General features: G+C 30.4%; 2 protein-coding genes across 3 annotated transcripts in view; one reads left to right on the top strand and one right to left on the bottom strand.

Moving 5' to 3' along the window:
* pde-6 overlaps positions 1–2,649 on the top strand; it is a gene marked incomplete at both ends in the record, with an annotated part of 9,959 nt that extends 7,310 nt beyond the window's left edge. Inside the window, 2 exons of one of the 2 annotated variants that reach the window (NM_001383315.1) lie at positions 662–755; positions 1,778–2,649. In NM_001383315.1, coding sequence (NP_001370828.1) covers positions 662–755; positions 1,778–1,923 — 240 coding nt within the window. The remainder of the gene's footprint in view (positions 1–661; positions 756–1,777) is intronic. The other variant, NM_001306261.3, reaches the window with a different exon arrangement.
* zfr-1 (DZF domain-containing protein) lies at positions 2,577–21,953 on the bottom strand. The gene is made up of 13 exons (NM_058384.5): positions 21,917–21,953; positions 21,778–21,843; positions 21,635–21,707; positions 21,474–21,576; positions 21,300–21,418; positions 16,569–16,915; positions 13,485–13,918; positions 10,585–11,000; positions 9,470–9,673; positions 8,546–8,641; positions 6,683–6,794; positions 5,080–5,210; positions 2,577–3,750 (listed from the first exon to the last, which is right to left on the bottom strand). The coding sequence occupies exons 1-13, from the start codon at positions 21,943–21,945 to the stop codon at positions 3,586–3,588; spliced, it is 2,295 nt and encodes a 764-aa protein (NP_490785.3). The 5' UTR covers positions 21,946–21,953; the 3' UTR covers positions 2,577–3,585.

Genomic DNA, 21,953 nt, shown 5'->3' with positions numbered 1-21,953 from the left:
CCCCCCTTGACTTTGACCGTTTATATCTCGGTTGTCTTTTATCATATTTTAAAAATTCAAACGACAAAATATTTTTCAAATCTATCGTTATCCTCTGGTTTTTGAAAATATCAAAAAACTTCTGAAACCGCTGAAATATAAGCCGACAAAGTCGATTGATGGGTGGCCATACTCATAGGGAACATACGGTTGCCGGCAAACTCGGCACATCGGTAATTTGCCGGTTTGCCGATTTGCCGGAAGTTTTCTATTCCGGCAAGCTAACGATTTGCCGATTTGCCGGAAAAAATCGTTTGCTGCTCACCCCTGGTGTAGAGATCAAAATAAACAAAAGAAAAAAAAAGAAAAAATTCAGTGAACTTTGCCAGCCCATATCCCAGTTCATTTCAATTCTAGCCAAATTTTGTTAACTAACAAAATAATTGAAATTTAATTTTCTATATTTTTATAGTTTGCAGTTTATTTGTAACTTCGAAATGAGCCGAGATATGGGCTCTCAGAGATTTCTTGGGCTCTTGGTGCATCGATATATTTTTTAATATTTCTGTAGTTCTCTTCACTGTAGTTCTTTAACTTGGATAAGTTAAAACTGATAATTTTTGGTTTTTTACTGTTTGAAATTTAAAATTCCAAGAATAAAATAAAAATCAATATTTTCCAGACTCGAGAAGAAAAAGAGAAAGGGCTGCCTGTGACGATGGAGGTATTCGATCGGAACACGTGTAACGTTCCGATCACACAATGCGGTTTTATTGGTGAGTGTTTTGAAGCCCAGAGTGTCTCATTTCGGCTTGATCTACGTTGATCTACAAAAAATGCGGGATTTTAGACGGATTCTGCATGGCTAAGAACATGCTGACGTCACATATTATTGGGCAAAAAATTCCCCCATTTTTTTGTAGATCAAACCGTGATGACACAACCTGACACCACGTGAAGGCGCTTCAATTAATATTTGCGCGTAAAATATGGTGTTTTTGAGTCGGCGTGCCGCACTCAACCGATTGCGCCATATTTTACGCGCAAATTGCAGTTTTTGTGTGAAAATTGTACTTTTGTGTGGAATTTTTTTTTTAAAAGAACGATTTTTGTAAAAATTTCCACGAAAAAGACGCAAAAAATACAATTTTGCTCGTAAGATTTGGCGAATACGGTTTTTTGAGGTTCACCAACACAAAAAACATCAAATTTGACGCGCAAAATTGAATTTTCTACTGATTTCCGATAAAAAATCGATAAATCGCGTTTAATTTCACTGGACAAATCAATTTCGGACGAAAAATACCCAAAAAATCCAATTTTGCTCGTAAGATTTGGCGAATACAGTTTTCTGAAGTTCACCGACACAAAAAACATCAAATTTGACGCGCAAAATAAAATTCGATAAAATTTGTTAAATTCCCGTAGCAAGCCCGATTTTTGGTTAAATTTCCACGAAAAATTCAATATTTGACTGAGTTTCCAAGAAAAATTTGCAAAAACCCCCATTTTGCTCGTAAAATTTGGCGAATCCAGTTTGGTGCAGTTCACCGACCCGAATACATCAAAATTGACGCGCAAAACGGAATTTTCTACTGATTTCTGATGAAAAATCGATAAAATACGTTAAATTTCCGTAGAAAACTCGATTTTTGGTTAAATTTCCACGAAAAATACCAAAAGAACCCAATTTTGCTCGTAAAATTTGGCGAATTCAATTTTCTGAAGTTCACCAACACAAAAAAACATCAAAGTTGACGCGCAAAATTGAATTTTCTCCTGATTTCTGATTTTACAGACATGTTCGCCCGCGAAGCATTCGCCACATTCACCGAGTTCGCCAAGCTCGGCGAGCTCTCCGATCAGCTCGAGTCGAACTACGAAAAGTGGAAGGTGATGACGTCACAGTGGACGCCCACGCACAACACTAATCTGGTGCTTTAGACCCCGTTTTCTATGGAATTTTCTGGAATTTCTTGTTGTTTTTTTTTGCAATTTTGCTCATTCCCGTTTCATCATCTCTTTCTTTCCACGCCCTCACCGATTCTAAACGGGATTATCGATTTTTGCACGGGGTTCTGAGGACTTCTGGCCCTTAATTTTTCGCGCTCCATTGACAATCGCGCGCCGGGAAAGTCGTGTACTTCACACGGACAAATACATTTAGTTTTACAACTAAAATTGAGCCGCGACGCGACACGCAACGCGCCGTAAATCTACCCCAGTTATGACCTGGTGGCCTAGTTCGGCAAAAACTCTTCCATTTATGAGGGAAGGCCAGAACCCCGTGCGCCGCCAAAAAATCGATAATTTCGTCAATTTTTCAATCAATCTTGCCGGTCCGTCCCTACCGATTCGTTTTTTTTTGCAATTTTTTTCCCAAAAATTCTCCTTCAAAACCTCGGCTTTACCCATAACCATTCCTGTTTTGCTAGTCTTTTCAGAAAAATTTTTTTTGGCTTTAAAATATTGATTTTTTCTTTTTTTTTTCTTCTTCCTTCTTCCCTATCAATTTCCTCTCCCACCACAGCGCATTTCTTGCCGGCCTTTGCCACGTGGCCGTGAAAAACCTCGGCCACGTGGCAAAAACGTATCTAAATTTACCGTTTCTTCTAATTTATTTTAATTTTTGTTTTGTTGAACAAGAAAAAGGACGATTATAACACAAAAACAGAAGAATTGTCGGTTTTTGGAGGAACAAGATAGTTAGGGGGAGGGTCCTTTTTTGCAGGTTTTAGCAGAAAAAATAGGAAAATTTTAGAAATTGCAGACTTTTCAACAAAAAATAGATTTTTTTCCAAAATTTTAAAGAAATTTGCAAATTTCTAAAAAACTTTGTTTTTTTTTTGAATTTTTTTTAGAAATTCAGGACAGTTCTATAGAATTTTTGGGAAAATTTTTCAAAAATCGTATCAATTTTTAATATTTTTTTCCGACTAAATTAGGAATTTTCTCGAATTTTTTCGAAAAAATTCAATTATTTCCAAAAATTTTGAGTTTTTTTCAGAAAAATTCGAATTTTTTCAAAAAGTTCTGAATTTATTCAAAAAAATTCAAAATTTTTCCAAAAATTTTGAGTTTTTTTCAAAAAATTCAAAATTTTTAGAATTTTTCAAAAAATTCAAAATTCAAACTTTTTCAAAAAAATCAAATTTTTACAAAAAATTTTCTTCAAAAAAAAAAATAAAAATTTTTGCAATTTTTTTTGATTTTTTGAATTTTTTTCAAAAATCCTATCAATTTTTGATTTTTTAGGCTAAATTAGGACTTTTTTCGAAAAACGTAAAATTGTTTCGAATATTTTTCAAAAAAAAATCTAAATTTTTCAAAAAATCCTTCTGCGAGACCCTCCCCTAGTGGAAGATCGAACATGAGTGTGGAAAATGTAGTAACAAAATATGCAATCGCGCTCCATTGCGAATTGTCGTCAATAGAGCGCGTTTGCAGGGGGAGGTAATAGTAGAAAAATAAAAATTTCAAGGTCTCACCGCGAAGAGAGCCATTCGTTTTTTCGCTACGGGACCCAAAAACATTAGAAAAAAACACAGAGATGAGGAAAATTAGAGGAAAATTAAATAATTTAAACCAAATTTAAAATAAAAATGCTCAAATATCGGCGGGCTCCTCGTCGAGCTTCTCCTTTTTGGAAACTGGCGAATCGTCGAGATTTTCTGCGTTTTCAGCATTTTCATTGCTCTCCAGTGGTCTTTTGAGCATCGGAGCATCCTCTGGTAGATCAATAGTGTCTTGAAGACGATCGATTCCGAGAATCTGGAAGAAAAATGGTGATTTTAGAAAAATTCAATTTTTTTGCTCAGAAAATAGCTTAAACCCGTTAAAAAAAAAATTTAAATCCGAATATATACAAAAAAAAGGAATTTTTAAAAATGTGGAAAAATTTGACTTTTCGAAAAAAAAAATGTTGTTGATAAAAGCACATTTTATGCTCCGAATTATAATCAGATTAATTTTAAATTTTCTGAAAATTTATGTTTTTCCAAGAAACTTTGAATTTGCAGTCCTAATACCACCGAAAAAGTGAAAAAATCATAAAAATTGGATTAAAAAATTTTTTTTTTTGCTAAAAATTTTTTTAATTTCCGAAAATTCTGAAATTTCTGCACATTTTTGGAAAAATAATTTTTCTTTAAAAAAATGGAAAAAAACTGAAAATTATGAAATTTACGAAAATTTATTTTTTAAAAAAATTTGAAAAAAAAATTGCTGAAAATTAAATTTTTCAGCATTTTTTTTTGTGAAATTTCTCTGATTTTGGGCCAAAATGTTTGGTTTTTTGTCAGAATTTTTCATGAATTCTATAGAGTCACTATAATTTTCCCTATAAAAATAACTTGGAAAATTCAATTTTCCGCTGTTTTCATAGGAATACGGCAGAAAAATTTCAATTTTTCTCAAGAATTTTTGGAAAATTCTGAAAAATCTTATAAATATCGGCCCAAAATCAGAGAAAATTCAATTTTTTCTGAATTGAATTTGAAAAAAAAATTGTTTCGTAAATTTCAGCCTTTTTTCATGGAATCTGCTAGAAATTATTTTAAAAAAATTGTTTTCAATAATTTTTTTTTCAACTTTTTAGCGATTATTTTTTAAATTTTCGGACGATCAATATTCAAAATTTCGGAAAATTGAAAAAAAAAAGCAATTTTTTGAATTTTCTGACTATTTTTTCTCAATTTTCGGCCAGAAATGGCTGAAAAAAAACTTTTTTAAAAAATCTAAAAAATCGAAATATAGGAAAATTCAATTTTTAGCAATTTTTTGCAATATTCCAAAAAATTTCAAATTTTCGCGAATTTAATTTTTTTTAAAAGAAATTTCAGAATTCTCGGAAAATAAAAAATTTTCAGGAAAGAAATATTTTTAATTCAATTTTTAGCAATTTTTTCCATTTTAGTGACTTTGGAATGCAAATTCAAAATTTATTTGAAAAATTGAAATTTTTGCAAATTTGAAATTAATTTTATTATAATTTTTTTTTTGCGAAAATTTTCAAATTTTCCACAGATTTTTTTAAAAACTCAAGGTTTTTTTCCCTAATTTACTAAACATTTTTTCTGCACAGGAAAAATCCCCGCATACCTCATGTATCTGATTGAATGCAATTTGCCGAACAAAATTCTGTGCCAGGGCGGTCAACGAATGCTTCTGCTCGTCGGTTAAAGCATCGAGAACGTTCGGACGAGACGTCTCACACGGATCGCTTAGGATTGCTGGAAAAATTTCAATTTTAGGCCAAAAAAATAGGCCAAAAAGTGGTGTAGTCGAATATTTTTTTGATTGCTTTATTAGACTCAAAATTGTCTGAAAACACCGAATTTCATAATGAAACTTCTTGAAAAAAAAAAGTTCTCAAAAAAACAAGTTATGATTGCTCAAAAAATGGCCTCATATTAGCGGAAATTTGAAATTTGACCGACTTGTCAAGCGGCTGGAAACTAGCTTTCTTTTTTGAAATCACCGTCAAATTTTGAGTATAAAATGTAATTATCTTGCGTTATCAACTTGATTTAGGTATTTTAAAGTCGATGGACGGCGAGACTTTTAAAGGTGGAATACCGAAATTTAAGACTTTGCTTTTTTAGACCGAAATTTTGGCAACTTATCGGTGCGACACTGCAAAATTGCCAAAGTTTGAGATTTTAGCTAAAAATAGGCCGTTTTTTCCAAACACTTTGATCGGCCATAACTTTTTTTTGGAAAATTTTCAGAACGTCTCATTACGAAATTCGGTAGTTTTGGGCCATTTTGGGTCTAAAAAAGCAAAGTCTTAAATTTCGGTACTCCACCTTTAAAAATCTCTCCGTCCATCGACTTTAAAATACCTAAATCAAGTTGATAACGCAAGATAATTACATTTTATACTCAAAATTTGACGGTGATTTCAAAAAAAAGAATAGTTTCCAGCCGCTTGACAAGTAGATCAAATTTCAAATTTTAACTAACTTTAGGCCATTTTTGAGCAGTCATATCTTTTTTTTGAGAAGTTTTCAAGAAGTTTCATTATGAAATTCGGTGTTTTCAGTCAATTTTGAGTCTAATAGAACAATTTAAAAAATCGACTACACCACATTTAAAGTTTTTAAAATTTTAAAATTAAATAAATAAATTTTTTTTTGAAAAATAAATTTTTTAATATTAAAAATCAAAAGAACTTTTCAAGAAATGTGTTTATTTGAATAAACATATTTTTTTCAACCTTAAAAAACATATTTTAACGCAAAAAAAATTGAAATTTTAATTTTTCTAAATTTTATCCGGGTTCAACCTAATTTCAACTTTTTGTGTAAAAAAAACGTTTAAAAAAAATTTAAATACCGTATTTTTAACATTAAAATATAAAATTAATACATTTTTTCGGTGATTGAAAAATGTTTTTTTTGTTCCTAAAATAGTCATTTTTGTGCAAAATTCAAAAAAATTCTGAAAAATTCAATTTTCAGCAATTTTTAGAGCTTGGAAATGTGCTCCGAAAAATCCCGAAAAATTCAGCATTTTTCCAGGATTTTTTTTCAAAATTTTAATTAAAAAAAAAGAGTTTCCGTTCTCAAAACACAATTTTCATACAAAAACGCAAAATAATTGAAAAAAAAAATTTTTTTTTTGTAAAAATTTGAATTATTTTAAAACTTTTTATATGCTCATTTTTCAATATTTTAAAAAAATTAAATGTTAACCCCCCTACCAGAATACAAATATCCAGATGCAAGTGCTTCGACAATTCGCTTAAACGCATCGGATAGTCCAAGTGACATTGGAGATGAATCGATAATGTTCGAGACGATTAGCTCCATTTTCTGGAAAATGTTGAAAAATTGTATAAGGTCTCCAAATAAGTTCCGGGTCAAAAATCATAACTTTGTTCGCTGCAAATCGATTTTTATGAAACTTTGGGAATCTATGTTATCAACCATGATCTTTCATTTGACAATAGTCACAAAATGTTTTGACCACCCCAAGTGCCCGTACTCGGAGCCAATTTTTTCAGGCATTTTTCTGATCTCGCTTCTTTTTATCTTTGAATTGAGGTTTGTGTGCGGATTTTGCTTTGTTTAGAATACATCATTAGAAAACGAGAAAAGTTTGGAAAAAAATCCGTCCAAAAAATTTTTTTTGGTTGATCGTCAAAAAAGCTTCAAAAAGATTTTTGTCGAAAATTCTAGATTTTTGATACAAAAATGATGTAACCAAGTGTAAATTATTTTTACACACACAAATCCTTTTAGTTTGAAATTTGAAACTTAAGAAATATTCAAAAAACTCAAAAATTATCCGAAAAAATTATATTTTTTATTATCATTTTAGTGTATCGAACTAAATTGATATGTTTTGTATGTATAAAAATAATTTACACTTGGTTACATCATTTTTGTATGAAAAATCTAGAATTTTCGACAAAAATCTTTTTGAAGCTTTTTTGACGATCAACCAAAAAAAATTTTTTGGACAGATTTTTTTCCAAACTTTTCTCGTTTTCTAATGATGTATTCTAAACAAAGCAAAATCCGCACACAAACCTCAATTCAAAGATAAAAAGAAGCGAGATCAGAAAAATGCCTGAAAAAATTGGCTCCGAGTACGGGCACTTGGGGTGGTCAAAAAATTTTGTGACTATTGTCAATTGAAAGATCATGGTTGATAACATAAACTCCCAAAGTTTCATAAAAATCGATACACAGCGAACAAGGTTATGATTTTTGACCCGGAACTTATTAGGAGACCTAATATTATATTCGGCAATTTGCCGGTTTGCCGATTTGCCGGAATTTTTTAAACGGGATTTTTCAGTTTTCTTGCCGATTAAATTTGAAAATCTGAAATTTCCAACAAAAAAAAAATTGCAAAGCCACAATTTGCCAAAAATTTCGGCAATTACCACCGATTTGCCGGAAAAATAGTTTGCCGCCTATTTTTAGGGTTTTTTTTAGGTGAAATATCGATTTTTGAAACTAGTTTTCAAAAAAAAAATTATAGTTCAAAAATTAATTTTTTTCGCCAAATATTATAGAATTATACATTATTTTGAATTTTTTCAAAATTTTTCACAAAAAAATTGAAAATTATTAATAGATTTTTAGGTAGATTTTTTGAAAAAAATAGATAGATTTCATATTTTTTTTGTATTATAAAAATTTTTTTTAGCAATTTTTTTTTGAATAAGGTGATATTTTTGCCGAAATTTTTACAAAATTGTGAGCAAAAAATCTGCAAAATGTACGTAATTTTTCAATTTTCTCCGTTTTTTCTCATTTTTTCAGCTATAAAACTATTTCCTGCATTAAAAAAACCTATTTCGCATATTTTTTTCGCAAAAAAAAATTTATTTCATTTTTTTCAAAAAATTATGAATTTATACAATTTTTGTTGATTCTGCTAAAATATTTTTTCATACTATTTAGATTTTTAAACTTTTTAGCAAAAAATATAGAGAATTTTTTTCAAAAAATTAATTTTTTCGCAAAAAAATTAAAGAATTATACATTATTTTGAACTTTTACCAAATTTTTCACAAAAAATTTCGAATATTTTTCCAAACTCTCAAACTTACATAATCATCAAGACACGCAACTTCAGGATATTTATTTCGCAAATCTCGGAGCAGTCGAATAACTGATTGGCACGAGTTCAAGTATTGGCAGTGACTCTGAAAATTCAAAAAGTTTTCCTGATTTTTTCAATTTTTAAACTTTTAAAGCCAAAATTACCCACATTTTCCAAAGTTTTTGGCAGAAAAAAAGCCGGAAATTGATATTTTTTAAAACTTTTTTTTGTTAAAAAAAAAAAGTAAAGTTTGGTGGTTTCTGTGGGATTTTTTGGAAAATTTGGAAAAAAATTGTTTTTTTTCCGAATTATTTTAATTTTCTCGCTCTTTCAGAAAAATTCATGTAATTTAATGATAAATTCGGTAAAAATTACGCTTTTTAATTTAAAAAAACCAGAGAAAAAAACGTGAAAAATTTGAAAAATCTTTGAAAAATTCGCTTTTAAATTAAAAATTGCAACTATTATTTGAAATTATCGATTTTTTTTTCAAATTTTTTCGGAAAAATATTGATTTTTTCTAATTTTTTCCAAATTTTTGAGAAATTTTTGATGAAAAAAAGTTTGGAAAAAAAATCGATTTTTTTCAAATTTTTTGAGAAAGGTTCGAATTTTCGATTTTTTTAAAAAATCTTCAGCTATTATTTGAAATTATCGATTTTTTTCAATTTTTTCTGGAAAAATATTAATTTTTTCAATTTTTGAGAAATTTTCGATTTTTTTTAATTGTCAGCAGTTATTTAAAATTATCGATTTTTTCAAAGTTTTTTGGAAAAAGTTCGATTTTGTAAACATTTTTTGAGAAATTATCGATTTTTTTCAATTTTTTTTTTGGAAAAATATAGATTTTTTTGTAAACTGGGCTCTAATTTATTAGATTTTCCAATGATAAAGTAATTTAAAATATGTGTAAAATTTAAAAAAAACTCACATCATACCACTTTGTATTCCGAATAGAAGCGAGCGCATAAATGCACAAATCCTTATCAGCAGCACATCCAGTTACAATACTATCATCGTCTTTTCTAACTACAGCTGAAGTGATTAGAATACGACATTTCATATTGGGAAAGTAGTTAGCTGTGACGATAAGGCTTGATGGGGACTCGGGATCCGGCTCAATTGTTAGAGATGTCTGTGTAATTATTGAGATTGTCAAACAAGAAATCGGCAGAATTCGGAAAATTGCCGGTTTTGAAATTTCCGGCAAACCGGAAACTTGCCGGAAATTTGCCGGAAAAAAAATCTATCTTATGAAAAAACCGGTTTAAAAAATCCGACAAATCGGTAGCTTTGCCGAATATGAAAATTTCCGGCAAAATTCTGCAAATTGCCGGTTTTTTGAAATTTCCGGCAAATCGGCAAACCGGCGACTTGTCGTTTTTCAAATTTCTGGCATAATTATTATTCGGCGAATCGGCAATTTGTCAAAAATGAAAAATTCCGGCAAACCGGCAACTTGCCGAATTTGCCGGAAAAAAATCCGTCTTATCAAAAATCCCGTTAAAAAATTTCCGGCTAATCGGTAAATTGCCGAAAATTAAAAATTCCGGCAAATCAGCAAACCGGCAACTTGCCGTTTTCCACATTTCCGGAAAATTCGACAAACCGGCAAACCGGCAATTTTCCTGAAATGAAAATTTCAGGCAAAAACCGGCAATTTTCCTAAGATGAAAATTTCCGGCAAAAACCGGCAACTTGCCGAATTCTGAAATTTGCCGTTTTTCACATTTCCGGCAAACCGGCGAATTGCCGTTTTTCAAATTTCCGGTAAGTCGGGAAACCGGCAACTTGCCGTTTGCCGTATTTCCGCTAAATTCAACAAACCGGCAAATCGGCAAACCGGCAACTTACCGAATTTGCCGGAATAAACGATTGTTATCCGGCAAATCGCGGCAGTTTGCCGAAACTGAAAATTTCCGGCAAATTGCCAGTTTGCCGTTTTTCAAATTTCCGGCGAAAACCGGCAATTTGCCGGAAAAAAAAACATTCCGGCAAACCGGTAAATCCCCAAATTTCCGGCAAAAAAAAAAGGCCGGCCCGTACCGTCGACTCTCCAAACAACCGCCTAATCTGCTCAACAAGCCCCGAAGTCGGCACCGGCGTACACGTCAGAACCACCTCCGCACACCGATCCCCTTTGATGAACGTTCCCTTCGCAATAATTCCAACTCTCGAGCATCCCAACACTGTCCGCGGCGGCTGCTCCGTTGTGGTGGTGGTGGTGGGAAGCTCCACCACGTCTTCAGGGATCTTCCGAACGTCTCGCTCGATCTTATCCGACACATACTTCAGCGATTCATTGATATCCGAAATAAGGCGATCCACATTGGAAATGAACTCGACGCCCGGATTAAGCCCGGCGTACTTTTCGTTAATAGTTCTATCATCTACTATATTGAATTCCCGGCCTTCTGGAGCCGGTGGGGCGAACCACGGCGTTTTCATGAAGCTCGGAGGCTCTGAAACTGTGGATTTTTCGTCGGTGTGGATTTTTTAACAAAAAATCATTTTAAAAAACAAACGTTCCAATAATTATTTTCATTCCTTTAAAGGGGGAGTAGAGTTTGTGGGTATTTTGCTTAAATAGACTAAAACTGGTTCAAAACCACCGAATTTTTGATAATGAGACTTCACAAAAAATCTCCAAAAATTTTTTATGGCCGGTCAAAATAAAAAATTTCGAAAAAAAAGATGCAACTTTTGCTAAAATCTGAAATTTCGCACAGTTTTCTTTGTCACAGCAGCTGGATTTTAGTTTTTCTGAAATTATCACCCTTTAATCCTTATTTTAATAATTTATCTCGCGAAAATTCGTTGATTGAGACAACTTTTAGGCCGATAGGCATCCCTAGATTGATCATTTTTGGATGCCTATCGGCCTAAAAGTTGTCTCAATCAACGGATTTTCGCGAGATAAATTACCAAAAAGAAGGATTAGAGGGTGATAATTTTAGAAAAACTAAAATCCAGCGGCTGCTAGACAAAGAAAAGTGTGCGAAATTTCAGATTTTAGCAAAAGTTGCATCTTTTTTTTTCGAAATTTTGACCGGCCATAAAAAATTTTTGGAGATTTTTTGTGAAGTCTCATTATGAAATTCGGTGGTTTTGGACCAATTTTAGTCTATTTAAGCAAAATACCCACAAACTCTACTCCCCCTTTAAAGGTCGAGTAGCGCCCAGTGGGGAAATTGCTTTAAAGGTGGTGTAGTCGAATTTTTTTTATTGCTTAATTAGACTCAAAATTGTCTGAAAACACCGAATTTCATAATGAAACTTCTTGAAAACTTTTCCAAAAAAAAAAGTTATGGCGGCTCGAAAAATGGCCTAAAATTAGTGAAAATTTGAAATTTGACCAACTTATCATTGTTGCGGCGGCTGGAAACAATTTTTTTTTGAAATTGTCGTTCAATTTTGGGTATACAGGTCGATTATCTTGCGTTTTCAGCTTTATTTAGGTATTTAAAAGTCGATGGACGAAAAGATTTGGTAAAAAATTTGACAGATCCATTTGTCCATCGACTTTTAAATACCTTAATAAAGCTGAAAACGCAAGATAATCGACCTGTACACCCAAAATTGAACGACAATTTCAAAAAAAAAATTGTTTCCAGCCGATGCGACAATGATAAGTTGGTCAAATTTCAAATTTTCACTAATTTTAGGCCATTTTTCGAGCCGCCATAACTTTTTTTTGAAAATTTTTCAAGAAGTTTCATTATGAAATTCGGGGTTTCAGACAATTTTGAGTCTAATAAAGAAATAAAAAAAATTCGACTACACCACCTTTAAAACATGCCTATGGGGTCACAATGACCGAATGTCATGTTTAAAAAAATTAAAAAAAAAACAAAAATTTTTCTGATTTTATATGATTTTTTGAAAATTGGAAAAATCTCAGTTTTTGCCTAATTCCCATTTAAATTTCCGCCAATTGGATTTGTTCGATGGAGCGCGCTTGCACGTTTTTAAATTTATTTATTTTATTTTTTGTTATTTTCCACCGATTTTTCATGTTTTCGGTGTATTTTTGCTTGAATTTTAAAGAAAAAGTGAAAATAAATGCAAATTTTCGACTAAAAAGCACGCTTACAGGCGTAAAAATGAAAAAGTAACGATTTTAAACGATTTCGAACCTGAGTTAATTAATTTCACTGATTTACGCCTGTAAGCGTGCTTTTTAATCGATAATTAGTATTTATTTTGACTTTTTCTCTAAAATTCAAACAAAAATACATCGAAAACATTAAAAATCGGTGGAAAATAACAATAAATAAAATAAATAAATTTAAAAACATGCAAGCGCGCTCCACCGAACAAATCCAATTGGCGGTAATTCAAATAGGAATTAGGCAAAAACTGTGATTTTTCCAATTTTCAAAAAATCATATAAAATCTAGAATATTTTTTAAAATTTTTTTATTATGCTATTCGGGCATTGTGGTACCATAGGCATGTTTTAAAGCAATTTCCCCCCACTGAGCGTAGTCCACCTTTAAATTAAAATTTTTTTTCCAATTTTTCGATTTTTTCGGAATTTTCAACACGGTTTTTGGACTTGAAAGCCTGAAAATATTGAATTTTATAGCAAAAAATTATTTACTCAAAAATTCAATTTTTAAAAAAATTTAAATTTTTTTGAATTTTTTCAAATTAAAAATTTTTTTCTTCCAATTTTTCGATTTTTTCTGAATTTTCTACATAGTTTTTGAACTTCCAAAGCCTGAAATATTCAATTTTTGCCAACAAATTATTATTTTTTCTATAAAAATCAGATTTGTTCCATTTTTATTCGAAAAATTGATAATTTTTTCCAATTTTAACCCTAAAAATGCATGAGATTTTTAGACACCTGGAAATTTGGGATTTTTTAAATTTTTTTTTCCAATTTTATTGGAACATGTTTTTTGTGTTGTTGTTGATTTTTTGTTAAAAAATCCACACACCATGAACTGCTGGAAGCTGATTCTTCCGCTTCTCCTGTGATCTTTTGTTCGATGGCTTCACATCCACCACCAACGTCGGATCAATCTTCTGCCGATAGCTGACACGATGTCGACGACCTTTGATATGAATCTCCTTGGCATTCGGATCGGAGAACTTGCAATCGCACAGTTTACAATGGAATTGCACCAGTTTTCCGGTAGCATCACGTTCTTCAGTGACATGTTCCTCGCCGACAGGTTGTACCTCCTCGGCGGCGATCATTGCTCGGAGCTTCTCGTCTTCCACCTCAATCGTCGTCGTTGCAGCAGCACCACCGGTTTTCCGGCCGACTGAGCTCACGGCGGCAGCAACTTCGCGCTTCTTCTCCTCGAGTTGTCCGGTGGAGTTGAGCTTCGTACCGCCGACGAAGTTTACCGTGTTGATGCCGATGACTCTGGAAAAAAGTCGGGGTTTTGTCTGAACGTGGGGTGTCAAAGTGTCTCATTTCGGTTTGATCTACAAAAAAAGCGGGAATTTTTCCCGCAAAATTTATTTATGCGATGATACCGATGACCTGGAAACTCTGGAACAAAAAGTCGGGGTTTGAACTATTTTTTGGCAAAAAAAAAAGTGCATTTTTTCAAAAAATCTGTTTTAATTCAGTTTTTCCACATTAGGTATAACAAATTTTCTGTTTCTGTGCTATTTGAGAGAAAAGTTGGAAAATTTGAATTTTTTGGGGAAAAATTGCACATTTTTCCGCCTAAAAAGTTGAATTTTACAACTGAAAATGCTCAATTTTCGAGTTTTTTTTTTGGATTTTTCAAATATTTTTGCGCACAAAAATCTGAACATTTAGCAAAAAAAAATTCTGAAAAATTTTGAAATTTTGAAATCAAATTTTTCGCCTAAAAATTTGAATGTGCCAACTAGAAATGCTCAATTTTTGTGTTTTAATTGGAAAAATTGAAATATTTGAAAAAAAAAGCGGGAAATTCTAATATTTTAGATTTTTTTTTAATTTTAGGGTTAAAAAATCTGAAAATTTTTGGAGAAAATTGCACATTTTTTGCCTAAAAATTTGAAAGCGCCAAAAAATTGAATTTTACAACTAAAAATGGTCCATTTTTGTTAAAAATATATTTTTCGATTAAAAAAAAACAAAACCATAATTTTTGAAATGCATACTGTGAAATTTTGGAAAAATTGAGCGGTTTTAAGTTGAAATTTTCAAATTTCTGCCAAAAATGTACTACAGTCGGGTTTTGAACTAGTTTTACCAAATATTTAGTGGGGGATTTTGTCTGAACGTGGTGGTGTCAAAGTGTCTCATTTCGGCTTGATCTACAAAAAAAAGCGGGAATTTTTCCTCAAAAGTTACGTCAGCATGCTCTCTTTTTTAATTAAATTTAATAAAAAAGAGCATCTTGACGTAACTTTTTTTGGGAAAAATTCCCGCTTTTTTTGTAGATCAAACCGAAATGAGACACTTTGACACCTATACTCATAACCAGCCGTTCTGTGCAGTTATACACTATGAGTTTTTTCAATTTTTTTTCTAGAAAATTTGAATTTCCCGCCAAAACTTTTATCTCACTATCAAAAAATCGGAAAGAAACATATTTTTTTATTTTAAACTTAAAAAAATCTTTAATTTTTCTCAAGTGGTATATTCTAATTTTTTATTGCTTTATTAGGCTTAAAATTGTCTGAAAACACCGAATTTCATAATGAAACTTCTTGAAAAAAAAAGTTCTCAAAAAAACAAGTTATGATTGCTCAAAAAATGGCCTCAAATTAGCGGAAATTTGAAATTTCAACGACTTGCCAAGCGGCTGGAAACTTTTTTTTTTTGAAATCACCGTCAAATTTTGAGTATAAAATGTAATTATCTTGCGTTATCAACTTGATTTAGGTATTTTAAAGTCGATGGACGGAGAGATTTTTAAAGGTGGAGTACCGAAATTTAAGACTTTGCTTTTTTAGACCCAAAATGGCCCAAAACTGCCGAATTTCGTAATGAGACGTTCTGAAAATTTTCCAAAAAAAAGTTATGGCCGATCAAAGTTTTTGGAAAAAACGGCCTATTTTTAGCTAAAATCTCAAACTTTGGCAATTTTGCAGTGTCGCACCGATAAGTTGCCAAAATTTCGGTCTAAAAAAGCAAAGTCTTAAATTTCGGTATTCCACCTTTAAAAGTCTCGCCGTCCATCGACTTTAAAATACCTAAATCAAGTTGATAACGCAAGATAATTACATTTTATACTCAAAATTTGACGGTGATTTCAAAAAAGAAAGCTAGTTTCCAGCCGCTTGACAAGTCGGTCAAATTTCAAATTTCCGCTAATTTGAGGCCATTTTTTGAGCAATCATAACTTGTTTTTTTGAGAACTTTTTTTTTTCAAGAAGTTTCATTATGAAATTCGGTGTTTTCAGACAATTTTGAGTCTAATAAAGCAATAAATGCGTTTAAATTGTTTTTTTTTTAAAGAAAAATATAATGTTTTTGCGTTTAAAAGTTTAAAATATGCTTTAAATTTAAATTCTGAAATACGATTTTTTTTTCTAAAAAAAACTGAAAGAAACTTGTTTTTTTTGATTTCTCAAAATTTCAGACCATTTTTGGAAATTTTAAAATTCCTAGTTCTTTGTTGCTTTTTTTCGGATTTTTACCTTCTTTTTGACGTCGTTCAACTTTTTCAAAATTTTACAGTAGAAATTTTTTAAAAAATCGATTTTTTAAAAGAAATTACAGATTTCAGATTGAAAAAAAATTTTACATTTTCCTCGAAAATTGAGCATTTTAAGTTGTAAAATTCAAATTTTTCGTTTTTTTGGCGAAAGATTTAATCTCAAAATTTCAAAATTTTTTAGAATTTTTTTTGCAGAATTTACAGATTTTTGAGCCCTAAAATATTTTTTTAAAAATCCAAAAAAAAAAATGTACATTTTTATCGAAAATTGAGCATTTTTGGCGAGAAAACGCTAATTTTTTTCTAAAAATCCAAATTTTTCTAAATTTTTTTGCTAAATTTTCAGATTTTTGAGCCTAAAAATGTGCAATTTCTCGTTTTTTTCCAAAATTTTTTTTTCAAATTCCGCACATTTTCCCGCCAGGCAGAGCTTGTTGATGCCATTTCGGTTTGGCTTTCGTCTCCGTCGGCCCATCGGCTCCCGGAGCAATAATCGTCGGAACGTCTTCAGGCACCGGTTTTCCCAATTTTTTGTGCAATTGTGCAGTTTTCAAGTGTTTTCCGCCACGAACGTGAGCCGAATACGTGTCCTGACCGGTGCAAGTGACGTCACATAGGTCACAACGATAGGAAAGCTTATTTTTAGCGAGGGAAGTGCTCGGTATGCCCTGTTTTGCCATAGCTTCTTTTTTCTTGTGCCGTTGACCTTCCAGATGCTCTTTGTATGTGATTCCGCCGGCGCACGAGATTTTGCAAACCTGGAAATTTGGGGATTTTTTGAAGAATTTCTCTAATTTAATTTGGTTTTTTAAAGGTGGTGTAGTCGTAGGAAGTTTTTGAAAAAAAAACAATTTTCGCTAAAGAATTGAATATTTTTAGGCTCCAAAAACTGAAATTTTGGAAAAATTCGGACAAAAAAATATTTTTATTAGTTTTTAAAATTTTTTAATTTTTCAACCCGAAAATTCCTGTTTTTGGAAGTTTTTAAGCAAAAAAATCGGGTTTACTGCACTTTTAAGGGTACAAAAGTGGCGAAAAGTTAATTTCTTGTAAATTTTCACAAAAAAAGGAAAAAAAAAAGCAAAATATTGAATTTATTAGGTTTTTTCCAGAAAAAGTAGTTTTTTGCAGCACTTTTAAAGATAAAGAACTGAAAAAATTCAATTTCTTGGAGAAAAAAGCAATTTCAACACCAAAAATAGCGAAAAATTCGGGAAAATTGTCAATTTTTTTGAAAAAAAACTCGAAAAACCGGATTTCCAGTTGGTTTTTCATGATTTTTTCTCAAAAATCTCATAAAAATTGGAAAAAAATTCCGAATTTTTTACTGAAAATTCGAGAAAAATTGAAATTTTTTCAATTCCGATTTAAAAAACATTTTTCGCTAAAAAATTGAATATTTTTAGGCTTTAAAGTTCGGAAAAGATGCTGAAAATTCGGAATTTTCTGTTTAAAAATTTTTTTTTTGTGCTGAAAAATTGATTATTTTTATGCTCCAAAAACTGGAATTTTTGAAAAATTCGGACAAAAAAATTTTTTTATTAGTTTTTAAATTTTTTTAATTTTTCAACCCGCTTTTTGCCCAAATTTAGATTTTTTATTTAAAAAATCGGGTTTACAGAACTTTTAAAGGTAGAAAAACTGCAAAAAGTTAATTTCTTGGATATTTTCAGGCTTTAAAGTCCAAATAAACATGTTGAAAATTGAAATGTCTTCAATTTCGATTAAAAACATTTTTTTCGCTAAAAAATTGAATATTTTTAGGCTTTAAAGTCCAAAAAACAAGCTGAAACTTGAATTTTTTTCATTTTCAATTTAAAAAAATTTTGCTCAATAGTTGATTATTTTTAGGCTCCAAAAACTGGAAGTTTTTGGACTTTGATCGAAAATTCGGACAAAAAAATATTTTTATTTATCCGAATTTTCAACATGGTTTTTGAACTTCCAAAGCCTGAAAATGATTTTTTGAATAATTTTTCGATTTTTTCGGATATTTTTGATTTTTTTTTTAATTTAAAAAAATTAAAAAACTAATAAAAATATTTTTTGTCTGATTTTTCGATTAAAGTCCTGAAAAAAATCTATTTTATAGCAAGAAATTATTTTTTTAAATCCGAATTTTCAGCCTGTTTTTTGCCTTGATATTAAATTTTTACAAAACAATTTTTTTTTGGAGTTTTTTGCCTAAAAAATCGAAAAAAAATCATCTTTTCTCGAATTTTCGGAAGAAAAATTAAAAATTTCAAAAATAATTCAATTTTTTGGTGTTTTTCGAGTTTTTTTTAATAATTATTTTTTAATTTAAAAAATTATAAATTTTTATGGTTATTTACAAACTTTTTAAATTAAAAAATAATTATGTAAAAAACCCGAAAAACACCAAAAAATTGAATTATTTTTGAAATTTTTAATTTTTCTTCCAAAAATTCGAGAAAAGATGATTTTTTTTTTCGATTTTTTAGGCAAAAAACTCCAAAAAAAATTTTTTTGTAAAAATTGAATATCAAGGCAAAAAAACAGGCTGAAAATTAGGATTTTTTGCTATAAAATAGATTTTTTTTTCAGGACTTTAATCGAAAAATCAGACAAAAAATATTTTTATTAATTTTTTAATTTTTTTAAATTAAAAAAAAAAACCAAAAATAACCGAAAAAATCAAAAAGTTATTCAAAAAATCATTTTCAGGCTTTGGAAGTTCAAAAACCATGTTGAAAATTCGGAAAAAAAATCGGAAAAAACTTTTTTTTAATTAAAAAATCCAAAAATTCTACAAATAAATTCCAAATTTCCAGGTGTGTAAAATCTCATGCATTTTTAGGGTTAAAATTGGAAAAAATTATCAAAAATTTTCGAATAAAAATGGAATAAATCTGATTTTTATAAATTTTTCGAAAAAAAAATAGTTTGTTGGCAAAAATTGAATATTTCAGGCTTTGGAAGTTCAAAAACCACGTGGAGAATTCGGAAAAAATCGAAAAATTGGAAAAAAAAATTTTAATTTTAAAAAAATTCAAAAAAATATTTAAAGGCGGTGTAGTCGAATTTATTTATTGCTTTATCAGACTCAAAATTGTCTGAAAACAACGAATTTCATAATGAAACTTCTTGAAAACTTCTCGAAAAAAAGTTATGACGACTAAAAAAATGGCCTGAAATTGGTTAAAATTTGAAATTTGACCGACTTTTCAAGCGGCTAGAAACTACCTTTTTTTTGAAATCACCGTCAAATTTTGATTATATAATGTAATTATCTTGAGTTTTGAACTCGATTTAGATATTTTAAAGTCGATGGTCGGCGAGATTTGGTTCAAAAAATTAAAAATCTCGCCGCCCTTTGACTTTAAAATACCTAAATGAAGTTGAAAACGCAACATAATTGCACAGTATACTCAAAATTTGACGGTGATTTCAAAGAAAAAATGTTTCCAGCCGCTTGAAAAGTCGGTCAAATTTCAAATTTTAACTAATTTTAGTCCATTTTTTGAGCCGTCATAACTTTTTTTTTTGAGAAGTTTTCAAGAAGTTTCATTATGAAATTCGGTGTTTCCAGGCAATTTAGAGTCTACTTAAGCAATAAATAAAGTCGACTACACCAGCTTTAAATATTTTTTTGAAATTTTTTGAAATTAAAAATTTTTTTCTTCCAATTTTTCGATTTTTTCCGAATTTTCTACATGGTTTTTGGACTTCCAAAGCCTGAAATATTTAATTTTTGCCAACAAATCATTTTTTTTTCGAAAAATTTATAAAAATCAGATTTATTCCATTTTTATTCGAAAATTTTTGATAATTTTTTCCAATTTTAACCCTAAAAATGCATGAGATTTTGCACACCTGGAAATTGGGATTTTTTTTAATTAAAAAAATTAAAAACTAATAAAAATATTTTTTTGTCCGAATTTTCGATTAAGTCCAAAATTCCAGTGTTTTGGAGCCTGAAAATCTATTGAGCAAAATTTTTTTAAATTGAAAATGAAAAAAATTCAAGTTTCAGCTTGTTTTTTGGACTTTAAAGCCTAAAAATATTCAATTTTTTAGCGAAAAAAATGTTTTTAATCGAAATTGAAGACATTTCAATTTTCAACATGTTTATTTGGACTTTAAAGCCTGAAAATATCCAAGAAATTAACTTTTTGCAGTTTTTCTACCTTTAAAAGTTCTGTAAACCCGATTTTTTAAATAAAAAATCTAAATTTGGGCAAAAAGCGGGTTGAAAAATTAAAAAAATTTAAAAACTAATAAAAAAATTTTTTTGTCCGAATTTTTCAAAAATTCCAGTTTTTGGAGCATAAAAATAATCAATTTTTCAGCACAAAAAAAATTTCTTTAAACAGAAAATTCCGAATTTTCAGCATCTTTTCCGAACTTTAAAGCCTAAAAATATTCAATTTTTTAGCGAAAAATGTTTTTTAAATCGGAATTGAAAAAATTTCAATTTTTCTCGAATTTTCAGTAAAAAATTCGGAATTTTTTCCAATTTTTATGAGATTTTTGAGAAAAAATCATGAAAAAACAACTGGAAATCCGGTTTTTCAAGTTTTTTTTCAAAAAAATTGACAATTTTCCCGAATTTTTTGCTATTTTTGGTGTTGAAATTGCTTTTTTCTCCAAGAAATTGAATTTTTTCAGTTCTTTATCTTTAAAAGTGCTGCAAACCCGATTTTTTTGCTCAAAAATTTAAATTTGGCCAAAAGATGGGTTTTTTTGTCGATTTTCCTCGAAATTTAACATGTTTTCAGTTTTAAAAGCCTGTAAATGTAGCAAAAAAACTACTTTTTCTGGAAAAAACCTAATAAATTCAATATTTTGCATGTGAAAATTTACAAGAAATTAACTTTTCGCCACTTTTGTACCCTTAAAAATGAAGTAAACCCGATTTTTTTGCTTAAAAACATCCAAAAACAAGACTTTTCATAGAAATTCTCAGATTTTTGACAAAAAAAACTGTGTTTTCTGATAAAAATCATGCTTTCAAGCCCAAAATCAGGTCCAAAATTCGATTTTTTCCACTTTTTTATCTCTAAAAGTGCTGTAAACCCGATTTTTTTGCTTAAAAACGTCAAAAAACAGGATTTTTTACGGAAATTCTCAGATTTTTGAATAAAAAACTGTGTTTTACTCGATTTTTTCCACGTTTTTTACCTCACAATAGTACTGTTTATTATCGCCAGATCCCTGTCTCCCCTGCCGGCCGCCGCCGCCGTGTTTCCAATTTTTCGGAGTATTCTGCTGAGCGTAATTGTAGACCGCCGCGTCGTAGCCTTAAAAAAATCGATAATTTAATTTTTTTGCAGCCAGAAAACACGGCGAAAATACCCTGTTGCTGCTGATTTTGTGGCTTTTTAAAGTAGGGATTCGGCGCTATTTTGGTGGCTTGAGAGGGAAATGTCTGAAATTGGCCGGCGTATGGATCGGCTACCTGAAAATTTGCATTTTTTCAATTTTTTAATCAAATTTTCTTCAATTTTAAGGCATACTGGCGGTGGTGGAGGTGGTGGTGGAAGCTGTGCTGCCGCGTACCCATAATTCGCCGCGTACGGGTTCACTCCGCTGAAAAAATTGAAAATTTTGATCTTTTTAATTGATTTTTTTCGAATTTTTTGAATTTTTTTCGAGTTACGGGTAATAATTCTGTTGTCCTTGCTGTTGATATGGTTGTGAAGCCGCCTGCTGGTTCCCGTAGGCTCTGAAATTTGAAATTTCAGAGTTTTTTAGTTTTCCATGGGTTTTTCCTAGTTTTTCCTAGTTTTTAGCCTTACCCATATGCTCCTTGATATCCCCCATACATTGCTACCT

The sequence above is a fragment of the Caenorhabditis elegans genome, chromosome I (genome assembly GCF_000002985.6).
Source record: "Caenorhabditis elegans chromosome I".
Lineage (NCBI taxonomy): Eukaryota > Metazoa > Nematoda > Chromadorea > Rhabditida > Rhabditidae > Caenorhabditis > Caenorhabditis elegans.
The sequence above is the reverse complement of the archived record's forward strand: the minus strand, read 5'-3'. Positions and strand labels throughout refer to the sequence as shown.

What these genes read in the sequence shown, in the direction of transcription:
- zfr-1 (NM_058384.5), bottom strand. Translation starts at nt 21,945, where the DNA reads ATGTATGGGGGATATCAAGGAGCATATGG. An exon ending in TTGCGTGTCTTGATGATTAT is followed by an intron (nt 6,795 to 8,545) that starts GTAAGTTTGAGA and finishes AACATTTTCCAG; the next exon opens with AAAATGGAGCTAATCGTCTC. An exon ending in CATTCAATCAGATACATGAG is followed by an intron (nt 3,751 to 5,079) that starts GTATGCGGGGAT and finishes TTTTTCTTCCAG; the next exon opens with ATTCTCGGAATCGATCGTCT.